This window comes from Erpetoichthys calabaricus, chromosome 9 (genome assembly GCF_900747795.2).
Source record: "Erpetoichthys calabaricus chromosome 9, fErpCal1.3, whole genome shotgun sequence".
Classification (NCBI taxonomy): Eukaryota; Metazoa; Chordata; class Cladistia; order Polypteriformes; family Polypteridae; genus Erpetoichthys; species Erpetoichthys calabaricus.
Genome location: NC_041402.2, coordinates 190,935,279 through 190,947,946, shown reverse-complemented (window position 1 = coordinate 190,947,946; position 12,668 = coordinate 190,935,279). Strand labels below are relative to the sequence as shown.

Sequence of the window (12,668 nt, the reverse complement as noted above, 5' to 3'; positions counted from 1 at the left end):
TCTTTACTGTGCAACACTTGTCCACGCCTTGACACAGATAGACACAAGTCTCTCTTTCAGTATTAGTCAGAAGTGAATTTGTTACTTCACGTTTTGTTTATAATTATAAGACACTGTTTTCATGAAGGAAACAAGGATACACACAACACGGTGACAAGGACAATTCATCACATCAACAATCTAGCGTTTAATGAAGCTAAGCTCGTAACAAGACCCTTCACCTCAGGTTATCAAACATCTCCTAAGAATCCACAGAATTTGAAAATGATTCTTTAGAGCCCCGAACTGAACCAACATATAAAAATTTAAAAAGGCAGACTTGATTTTTTCTTTTTCTATTTAACTTCACAGAAAAGAAAATATCAAGTACATTAAAATGGCAGCTTTTGACTACTGTATATACTCGCGTAGAAGTCGGGTCTTAGAAACAGAAAAATCGTTCATATAATCAAACCCCGACTTATACGCCCATTCAAAAATGCAATACTTAATTTTTTATTTATTTTTTAACATCTTCTTGCCTCCTCCAATCTCGCACCAGTTTCTCAGACGCATCGAATTTTGTTGCAGCAGCACAGTCACCAATTTCTTTCGCAACGTCAACAACTTTTAATTTATAACCAGCTTACTATTTTCTTCTGATTGAATGCTCCATCGTAGATAAGGGATGCCCTTATGATAAAGGTGTATGAGATACAAAAAACACAAAACAGTGCAAACGTTGCTTCGGAATAGTTTGGGTATTACTGTGTGGTCACGTAGGCACGTGGGGGGGAGCACACGCTGATACAGCGCATTGCCGCACTCATATAGAAAAAAAAGGCCGTGTGCTCTGTGGTTACTCTCTGTCTCAGGTGGGCGTCAGCATATCATAATCTCTTGGACCAATAGCATGAGTTTTCCGCATTTAACTTATACGATCAACATTATAAAATACCAGAAATTATACAGTAAAATCAAGTCTCGACTAATCCGTGGGTGAACTTATCCACGAGTATATACGGTATTAGCTTTCATGGCACAGAGATCAGTGCTCAGGTGATTATATTTTACTGTGTTATTTTTACTTGTTCTAATACGGGTGTTTTTCTGTATCTGATATGTGTTTATTTAAATTTGAGACAGTTACATACATATTGTATACATACCTACACATATACCTCGAGTTAGGATATACACGGAAATGTTCACAAATTACGCAAAATGCTTTGAAGTCAAAAGGGAAGGGGAAACTGAACTAGTTCTGAGTGGACAATAATAGGGTATATTTACATGTCTCTGAGGACTAGGGAAAATTAGGCCAACAATTCTAGACTGATTATTATGGCCAGTTATGTCATCTGACCACTGCACCACCATGAATCAAACAAAAACAGACACGGGCAGAACAAATACCACAAATAAAACACAGCAGAGGACTACAAGCAAGTAATCTACACTAAGAAAAGGCAAAGCCCTCACTGACTCACTCATCACTAATTCTCCAACTTCCCATGTAGGTAGAAGGCTGAAACTTGGCAGGCTCATTCCTTACAGCTTACTTACAAATGTTAAACAGGTTTCATTTCAAAATTCTACGCGTAACGGTCATAACAGTGGACAACGTCCGCCATGTTAAACTTTCTTATTTATGGCCCCATCTTCATGAAATTTGGTAGGCGGCTTCCCTGCGCTAACCGAAACAGATGTACGTACTTATTTCGGTGGTATGACGCCACTGTCTTTGTTACTTATGGGCCCATCTTCAAGAAATTTGGTACGCGGGTTCCCAACGCTAACTGAATCCTACTTACGTACATATATACGTCCATAGCCTGCAGCTCGGTCGCCATGTGAGGCAGCGTTGGGTCCCCCCATCCCCACGCCTCCCACATAGTTGGCTGCCTGCCTATATATGGCCGTCCGTCACTCCGGTCTCTTCATTCCCTTCCTTGCTTCGCCACGGTATTCACGTCTCCCTGCTGATAACTGCAGCCTTTTTATTTAATCCACGGCTTCTCCGCTGTTTTATTGTTCGTTTACTACGATTATAGTTATTGTGTAGGTATTTTAGACTTAGTTTACATTGTTCAGGTACCCATTTCCTTTATCGTTCCAACCGTACCCCCATTAACATGTCTATCGAGGTGATCACCATCGATCAAACAACTGTCATTTACCAAGTGGTTTCCATGCCCGGAGATGGCGACTGCCTTTTCCATTCTCTGTGTTACATAATGCACAGCCATATCAGGCTCACTCTTGATATCCCTCTTGAGGAACATTGTGTCTTATGTATTGAATGACTGGGACAGGTTCAAGGTGTGGACTGATGACGGTACAGGAGATAATTATACTACACAGGAGCACTACAAGAGTGAAATGCTTAAGCCCTTCACCTATGGTTCTGCATGTGAGTTGATGGCTGCCGCGGAATTGTTCGGTTGTCGCCTTTCAAGTGTACCGAAATGGCCAAATATTTTACACCTTTGGACAACCGCCAATGCCTCTTAAATATCTTAGATTCACAGGTGACGATTTGAGTAGTGGACACTTTAATGTTTATGAATGTTTAAACTCTCAAAAGCTGGATGCGAAGTTATCGATGAAACCCATTTCAATTCAAACGCCTCCAATTTCCAGTAAGGCTCTGCTTCACAATGACAATTAATAAGTCTCAAGGACAGATCCTACAAAAGGTTGGCATCGATTTGAGGCAAGATTGCTTTTCACATGGCCAACTATATGTTGCATGCTCAGGAATAAGCTCAGCGCACAGCTTGGTCATATTACAACCGAACTGAGGGCCGAACTGACAACGTGGTATACAAAGAGATCCTTAACAAATAATTATTGGTATATTTTCTCTCAGTTTAAAAAGGTTTACTTTTCTTCTTAATAAAAATTTTAAAGCAGTACTTCGCTGCTGCGAAGTGCGGGTATTTTGCTAGTAAGTAAATAAAATATAGATCACTGTTAAGAGTGCCATATCCCAAAGCCATGGGACTGGTTCATTCTATGGTTTGATGTCACGGCTTCAGGCACAGCGGAAACATCTTTTTTTGTTCGGCATGTATCTGTACAGATGCTTTACACTTTCTTCTTCCACCAAGAATAAATAAAAGCCTTGTAAATAGTCACAAATCTTCTGTTTTTATTATTTCACAGCCTGTCCTGAGGAAGCAGAGGAAGAGGGCTGCTTTAAGGCTTGTTTCAAGATCCTTGTTGCATGCATAATTAGCCATGCAGTACTGTGTACCCAGCAGTACAACTCAAAGATTTTTGTTTATTTTCTTTTTATTTAAAGCACGCAGAATTGAAATCTCATAGGGCTGTTCAACCTTTGTGGCATCAGGACACATTTTTACCTTTTTAAGTTCACTGATGACCCACATGCGGCAATTGATAAACCCGGAGGAGGTTGAATCAACCGCTAGTGAAAGAAGTGAGTGTTGGTTAATATTGCACAGCATTCTTTGGTTGACTAGGTTCAGCACATCTTAGTATGGCCAAGTTGGCAACAATCTTACAGTAGGCAAGCATGAAAGTTCTTCTTGTGGCGGCTATAGGTCTGCGATGTCATTTTTGACCTTGCAAAGCATAATGGGGCACTTGGAAATAAAATTTTCTGCACAGCAAATTTTCAGGGAAACATTCAGCGGATGAGATCATCGGTGAATGAAGCATATTCGCGGTTAAAAACGCTTTGGAGAATTTCTCCAGTCAACACAATAGTCTGTGACAAATAATGCCAAAAGACATGATAAACGTTTGGGGCAGCCGCCCGTATATTGTATCCTGGCTGCTAAAATTGCAATAATTGAACAGAGATGGTCACAAAACAGAGTCCAAAACAGAACTGATTACAGACAGTCATGATGGTGGCTTTAAATGCCCATTCAGAAAGTGACTTCATCTCTGGGGCTGGACCCGGAAGTGACATTGTCGGGACCGGAAGTGACGTCACACCTCTGTGGCCAGACCCAGAAGTGATGTCATTGAGGGTGCTGGAACTTGGTGGGATTTCCCGGGAATGGTCTGCAAGTAACTGAGAAAGACACTCAGCACACCCCGCCACCCCCTGGTCGGAGGTGGAATTACCATCACTCAGGCCTTTTTGCTGCTCCCTACTACTCACACGTGTGTGACAAGTCATTGTTGTATATAAGAAGTTGTGCTATTCTACCTCTTTACTGTATTAATGTTACACATTTTTAAATAAATTCATAAGAAATGCTAAAAGAAAGACAACAGCTACTGAAACCTTTCAAGCTGTAGGAATTCACTATGTAAATATTGAAGGTTTAATGTTAATTTACTCTAATAACCAGAGGTCCAGATTAATGTTTTTCAAGCAGCTTTTACATTGATCTCCATTATTATGAGCTTTACAGAAAATAATAATTATACATCAAAAGTAAACATACTTTGGCCTCACTCTCCATTTCAACAGTTAATGTCTGTTTACTCTTAACACTGCAAGCCACAGTCCCCATGCCAACTTCTTATTTACAGCTGAGCATAATACTTTTATAAAATAATTACTAGGTACTGTGTCTCATTTTGAAATCAACTTTGATTTAGCACATATGGTTTTGTTTGACAACTTGGTCTTCATTTGAAAAGACCCTTCTGCTGCATGTAAGCACTGCCGCTTCACAACGTGTTTCATGGGAAATTCACAGCAAGGCCCTTTTATTGCTCACACTTATGTACTGTTAAACAACACTCACACAGTAATGTGCTTAATAGAAACACATTACAAAAGTCTTTTTTTTTAATATGAAGAAAACAAATCATAAAAAAAAAATTCTTAAAATTGAAAAAAAAACAAAAAAAACCCAAAACCTCCCTTGGTTGTCGTGCAGGTATGTCGTCCTACAGTATATACCTTTTCCTTTTTAAGATTAAAAAAACCTGACATTTCAACAAAAACTCCCACAACACTTAAATTTCACAGCTGCTCCGGTTATTTAAAAATATAAAACAAATATTACAATACAATAATAGTTAATTTAAGCATTTAGTTTGGTGAAAGGAAGCAGAGTGTTGTGGCCCTAAATTGCGCACTACTCCAGACTACCAGGGCAGCCCATTAAGCTGTGAGACCTTTGGCCTCAGAGAACCAAAGAATCTTGGCCGGATACTAATAAAGTGGCTACAAATGGCAAACAGAACTTAGTTAACCTGAACCGTATCGCCATATTTTAAATGAAACTTTTTTTTTTTTTTTTTTTTAATCAAAGGTTAATTACCGATCTTCTTGAGCTCTTTCCTAATTAGACCCTGCTTTATTTTTTTTTTCCTCTTGTTCCTACACTCAACCAGCGGTCTCAAAATTAATCTGAAGTGTGAATTTTAGCAACAAATTGCTTTGATGACAAGAAATGAAGTGCTCAAAAGTGCAAATACTCTCCAAAGCGCCTGTTAATATTTAGGTCCCCCCCCCCTTTCTGAATGTCTGTAAAATAAACATACAATTTAAAAAAAAAAAAAAAGGCTCAGGTGTGTATCATGTCAGTACCTTTATTAACTATTTCTCAGCGAGATGCATTGTTCTTTGTGCATGTGTCATAGGAATGGACAAATCTGCAAAGAAAAAACGAAAGCAGGAAGAATGCTCTGAAAAAGACACTTCAGTGGGCTAAACTTGAACACAACGTTGATTGAATACTCGTCTTAGAAAAGCCGTGTAGATGCTTGCAGAGTCATTTTTCATTTCTACGGAGCACAGAAACAGGTCAGAAAGAAGCAAAGGTTTCTGCTTTAAAAATGCAAAGAACCAGGGGTGTAAAGATCTATAATGGGGACGGGTGGCGCACTAACCAATTTACACCCAATGAGGAGCTGGCAAAAGAACAGTAATAATTGGGAGCTCTTTGAAGGTGAAAGACAATTTATTTTGTCATCTGTCAGGGTGAAATTGTGACCCACGGTTCTACTCCAAACACTCTCTTAAAAAAAGGCTATTGTGAATTTCCCCTTGGGGATTAATAAAGTATCTATCTATCTATCTATCTATCTATCTATTATATAGTGACTTTTATCTATCTATCTATTACATAGTGCCTTTCATCTATCTATTATATAATGACTTTTATCTATCTATTATATAGTGACTTTTATCTATCTATCTATCTATTACAGAGTGCCTTTCATCTATCTATTATATAGTGACTTTTATCTATCTATTATACAGTGCCTTTCATCTATCTATTATATAATGACTTTTATCTATCTATCTATCTTGCTATATGGTTGCAAGACCTGGACGCTATCCAGTGACCTGTGATGAAGACTGGACTCCTTTGGTACTGTGTCTCTCCAGAAAATCCTTGGGTACTGCTGCTTTGACTTTCTGTTGCTCATGGAGTCCTGAATGAGGCACATGACCTGCATTGTGAGAGAGCGTCAGTTATGTCACTACGGCCATGTGGCGCGATTCCCCGAGGGTGATCCAGCTCGCAAGATCCTCATTGTTGGGGACCCGAGTGGCTGGACCAGTCCAAGGGGTCGCCCATGTAACACCTGGCATGGCAGATAGAGGGTCATTTCCGGAGGGTTGGACTGGACCACGTGTCTGCCTGGGGGGGTTGCCAACCTGGATCCCGAGCTGTTTTGTCGTGTGGTGGGTGCAGCCCACACACTGTACCAAGTGCATGCTCCCCGACTTAACTTGACACATGCCACCAATACATAAGTATAAAAGAAATGTTAAAGAAAAATGTCTTTGGAGCACACTTGTCAGAGATCAGTCTTATGCTACAAATCCTTTGTTAGAAAATACCTTGATAAGTGTGTGAATGTGCAGTACAATAGCGTACTTCACATATGGCTCATGACATGTTAATCAAATTACAGCAGTTCCAAACCTTTTCGTGCTCCGCACATCTAGACAATGTTTGATTTGTCTTCACACCCCCTACAAAAGTAACATCATATTTGAAGATGAAGAAGTCAAAGTTCTCATTTTGAACCACAGCTGAACAATTTAAAATAAAAAATAAGCTCAGTGCATAAAATTCAAATATAAATTGAGCGCTTTTCCTTTAAAAATCTCAATAATCTTGTAAATGTGTCCCCCCCTGACTGGCAAGCTAGGTGTTGGGGTTGCCCACAATGCATCACATGCCATGAGGAAGTGACACATGATCAATGATCCAGGAGTCTGGGGAATTGGAGACCCCCCATGAAGCAACAGGTGCCAGCTGATAACATTTGTACTACAGTTCAAAAACACATGTGCCACACAGTTAAACACTGCTGTGCGACTGCCAGGACCACCAGCAGGAGAGACCGAGTGTAAGTAAGTAGCACGTGTTGCATCCAAATCACTCTCCCTTGTCGTTGCCCCCCCACCCCTGGGACTACAAATGTCAATCAAACCTTGAAATCAGTGACATTTCACTACCAGGGCTTGCACAGAATCCAATACTAGAGCTCAGCCTTTTCTACGGTTCACTGCAAGGTCCACATTTCATTCACTTGATTCTCCTTTATGAATTGGTCAAGGAACCCATGAGAATGCGCATTTCTGTGGCTCATTCACAGGTGACAATTGTGAGCACAATGCTTGATGCTTATTGATATCATAGACAAGAAGCACTAACTAATACGTGACCTACAAGTGATGGCACACTGCAGGACACCAACTGCACCACAATAATGTCAGATGGTGCACCTCACTCAATTTTGAGCAAATCGCAATGCAGCCTTCCTCTTTGTCGCATCAGCCGGAAATGCCATCTTGTACCCAAAGTTGGGAACCCTCGATCTAATATAACCAAGTCCATATATGGGATACTGGATCATCCTGCATTAGGTTACATAAAGAGACACCTGAATTTGAAGATTAGAGGGCCAGCTAAGGGTTTGCATACTAAAGATGAACTCAGCCAACCTGGAGCAGTTCAACAAAAGGCGATATAACTGAAAAGCTAAATAGACTAAAATGAACGCTACAAAGGGGTTTTCTGCCAGACGTTCTTTGTTGGAAAGAAGACAGACATTGGCACCTGAACTTTGCACAGGGTAGGATCAGAAATTCTAAATCTCTTACTTGGGCAGATTGGGAAGCGGTGCTTGGGATGAAATGGGAGTTTGAGAAACAGAGCTGTGAAGGACCGCTGGCTCCTGCGTACGAGGCACCCTTCCCATTCGATACCAGATGCCCATGTTGTTCAGCTCTCTACAAAAAGAAATATGCAATTTCATTAGAAATACAAATTATCAGAAAAGCTGCAAATCAAATTTATACCTCATTAAAATGTAAATAAAATACAACATCCAGCTAAGAAAACTGCAAGTGAACAAATGTAAATAAAGTGTGACAGCTCAGGACTAAATGAAATTATTAAACACAACTTTTCAAAAAACCAACACGTTTTTCAGTTCTTATTTTATATGCCAGTGGAGGTTTTGAAGATGCAGGTCTGAAAATTAGGTATTAAGATTGAAAAGATAAAACAGCGATTTAATTTTAATTTTTTTTTTCTTTCATGGGAAACGTGCCTTACTACAGCGTTTCTCAACCTTTAAGTATTTGCGACCCGAGTTTTCGTAACAGTTTTAATTGCGCCCCCCCTAACGTTTTTTTGAAAGGAGCCCACTAATACCAATTTGTTCTTTTTTAATTAATGATATATCATAGATGCATATTTTATTATACCTACTTAACTTTTATCGACATTTATCTAACTATTTATTTTTCTAGTATCAGAATGTAGCTTAAGTTAATTTGTTTTGGTTTCAATAGATGTTTTTCATATTTTTGATTCTTTTTTTCACATCTTCGCGTCCCCTTTTTTGTTAGTTTGAGAACTGCTAACTTACTATAAGGTTGTGAGATATGGACGCTATCCAGTGACCTGAGATGAAGACTGGACTCCTTTGGTACTGTGTCTCTCCGGAAAATCCTTGGGTACCATTGGTTTGACTTTGTGTCGAATGAGCGGTTGCTCATGGAGTCCCAAATGAGGCACATTACCTGCATTGTGAGGGAGCGTCAGTTACGGCACTACAGCCATGTGGCGCGTTTCCCCCCGAGGGAGATCCGGCTCATAAGATCCTCATTGTTGGGGACCCAAGTGGCTGGACCAGGCCAAAGGGTTGCTCACATAACACCTGGCTGCGGCAGATAGAGGGTCATTTCCAGAGGGTAGGACTGGACCGTGTGTCTGCCTGGAAGGTTGCCAACTGGGATCCAGAGCTGTTTCGACATATAGTGGGTGCGGCAACGCGCTGTACCAGTGCAGGCTCCCCAACTTGACTTGACTTGGAAATGTGCAGCTGCCCTGACTGATATAAACATAGGACAGATTTAGCAATGGACCGTCGTGTCAAGAGGGTGGGGGCTTCAGTGGATTAAGCCCCTGATCTCTAGCACCCAACTCCTGATCTTTCAATCCCTGATACACACGAACAATCGCGGCAGCTCCTGATCAACTTGCCATTCATGTCTGCCATTTGTATTTCCGTCACACGATAAATCAGTTCATTTCCAAGCTCTTTCTTATTTTTACAATTTAAACAAATGACTGTGTTTAAACTAATATTATTAGCTAGATACGTGTTGGCTGGAATGAGCAGTGCAAGTTAGGGTTTAAACCTCCACTAGTAGATCTTTTGTTTCTACAAATTGTACTTACGAAGTTTCTGTGATTGTCCATGTGTTTGATTTGCGCTGTACAGAAAATAAGACTAACATCCACTCAAACACCGTATTTGGTTAACCCTAATTTCTCTAAGACATAAGTTTCCAGACTATGTTGAGACTAGGACTGCTGGCAAAATTTGTGACATATTTGATATTTTTAATTAAGGAATTGTCAAAATATTTAATAAGCAATGAAATTTTGTGATTGTTAAGATGCCTACAACATTAAAAGTGTAACAAGAATAGAAGAGTTGACAAATACACTTGCTTAATTTTAAAAAGAAAACAGAACATTATTTTTAAAAGCATATCTTCTTCATCTTTCAGCTGCTCCCGTTCGGGGTCGCCACAGCAGATCATCTTCTTCCATAATTTTTAAAAGCATATAACAGAATTTAAAGAACTGGTCAAAAGTGATGATTGGTTGTGCCAACAGACTGATTGGACTCACCTAAATCAGTAGTGTATTCTAATATTTCAATTGGCATTAATTCATGAAACCATGACTGCTGACCAATTTAATGTCTCTTTTAATTCATTTAATAATAATGAAAGTACAGTCATATGAAATAGTTTGGGAACCCCTCTTAATTCTTTGGATTTTTGTTTCTCATTGGCTGAACTTCCTTTTAATATCTGACATGCCTTATGGAAACAGTAGGATTTCAGCAGTGACATTAAGTTTATTGGATTAACAGAAAATATGCAATATATACATCATAACAAAATTAAACAGGTGCATAAATGTGTGCACCCCAACAGAGATATGACATTAATACTTAGTGGAGCCTCCTTTTGCCTCTCGACGCTGTGCTCCTGTAGCCTCTGACGAGTGTCTGGATTCTGGATGGAGGTATTGTTGACCATTCTTCATACCAAATCTCTCCAGTTCAGTTCAGTTTGATGGACAGCCTGCTTCAAATCATCCCATAGATTTTCGATGATATTCAAGTCAGGGGACTGTGACTGCCATTCCAGAACATTCTACTTCTTCCTCTGCATGAATGCCTTTGTAGATTTTGAACTGTGTTTTAGGTCATTGTCTTGTTGGAATATCCAACCCCTGCGGAACTTCAACTTTGTGACTGATGCTTGAACATTATCCTGAAGAATTTGTTGATATTGGGTTGAATTCATCTGACCCTCGACTTTAACAAGGGCCCCAGTCCCTGAACTAGCCACACAGCCCCAGAGCATGATGGAACCTCCACCAAATGTGACAGTAGGTAGCAGGTGTTTTTCTTGGACTGCGGTGTTCTTCTTCCGCCATGCAAAGCGCTTTTTGTTATGACCAAATAACTCCATTTGTGTCTCATCAGTCCAAAGCACTTTGTTCCAAAATGAATCTGGCTTGTCTAAATGAGCATTGGCATACAACAAGTGACTCTGTTTGTGGTGTGAGTGCAGAAAGGGCTTCTTTCTCATCACCCTGCCATACAGATGTTCTTTGTGCAAATTGTGCTGAATTGTAGAACGACGTTCAGATACACCATCTGCAGCAAGATGTTCTTGCAGGTCTTTGGAGGTGATCTGTGGGTTGTCTGCAACTATTCTCACAATCCTGCTCATATGCCGCTCCTGTATTTTTTCTTGGCCTGTCAGACCTGCTGGGTTTAACAGCAACTGTGCCTGTGGCCTTCCATTTCCTGATTCCATTCCTTACACTTGAAACTGACAGTTTAAACCTCTGAGATGGCTTTTTGTAGCCTTCCCCTAAACCAGGAGACTCAACAATCTTTGTTTTCAGATCTTTGGAGAGTTGCTTTGAGGATCCCATGCTGTCACTCTTCAGAGGAGAGTCAAAGGGAAGGAAGCACAACTTGTAATTGACCACCTTAAATACCTTTATATCTCATGATGGACACACCTGTCTATGAAGTTCAAGGCTTAATGAGCTCATCCAACCAATCAGCATTGAGCAGTGACAGGCATTCAAATCAGCACAATGACAAGGGGACCCACATTTGTGCACAGCCAGTTTTTCACATTTGATTTAATTTTATACAACTAAATACTGCGTCACTAAAAATCTTTGTTCGGAAAACACCGCAGTACTCAGATGTTCCTAGAAAATGAAAGACAGACCACTGGTATCTTTGTTGTTGAAAGGAGAGTCAATTATTATACAGGCTGAGAGGGGCTCCCACACTTTTTCATAGGACTGTATTTGTGCAAAGCAGTACAACAGGCACACATAAGACACCACTATCAGGAGCAGAAACATGCGCTCTTACCCTATGAACGTATACTGGGGTGGTGCTTGTTTAGTTTTTCCTAGAATGCGGATGTCACAAATAGCAGCTTCAGTGGAATCCCGTGGAATAAACTTTATACAAAGTCGTCTTTTTCTGAACGCCTGCTCCTCTGTAGAGAAAACACAGCAGAGGTGGTTTTACGCATGCTTTACGACATTGCAATGCATACAACAATCAATAAGGATAACTAAAAACACTGAAGATGAGTAAAAGGCATGTAACAAACAAAAAACAAACTGTGGAAATGTTAAAACAATGTGCTAAAGAAAAATACTGTCAATAATTCATTAAGGGCAGGTTTAAGTCATGACTCAAGCTCTTCTACGTCAGGGGAATTCTGAAATAAACCACCGAGCAGACAAGTATGTAAGAACAGTGTTTGTATATGTGAATTTCCCATTGGGATTAATAAAGTATCTATCTATCTATCTATCTATCTATCTTCCTCAAATTAAAATGAAAAAATCTGTTAGGAAAATAATCAGCACCATTTGAACATCCTTCTGGTCAAGTATTACAGTTTAGGGAAGAAGCTGCATGATTTTTTAAGAATAAAATATGAACAAATACCTGACTGGCAATGTCCAGTATTATAGTAGAAGAAACAGTCTTTTTTAATTGTACAATCTTTATATTTCATCCCCTACTTTCTCTGCCTGCTCAACCACAATCATAACAAACAAAAAAAAAAAATTAAACCTGGTCCCAATGCTTTAGACAAGAAAGACTATCGTCCCATAGCTTCACGTTATGACAATTGCTTCATTTAAAAATAGTGA

At 39.7% G+C, this 12,668-nt stretch overlaps 1 protein-coding gene across 3 annotated transcripts in view; it reads right to left on the bottom strand.

Annotated features, from left to right (window-relative positions):
- The window catches only part of LOC114642286 (multivesicular body subunit 12B), a 306,638-nt gene that overhangs the window by 143,184 nt on the left and 150,786 nt on the right, over positions 1-12,668 (bottom strand). For all 3 annotated transcript variants that reach the window (XM_051932317.1, XM_051932319.1, XM_051932318.1), the window contains 2 exons: positions 11,869-11,998; positions 8,039-8,167 (listed from right to left, as the gene is read on the bottom strand). In XM_051932317.1, coding sequence (XP_051788277.1) covers positions 8,039-8,167; positions 11,869-11,998 — 259 coding nt within the window. The remainder of the gene's footprint in view (positions 1-8,038; positions 8,168-11,868; positions 11,999-12,668) is intronic.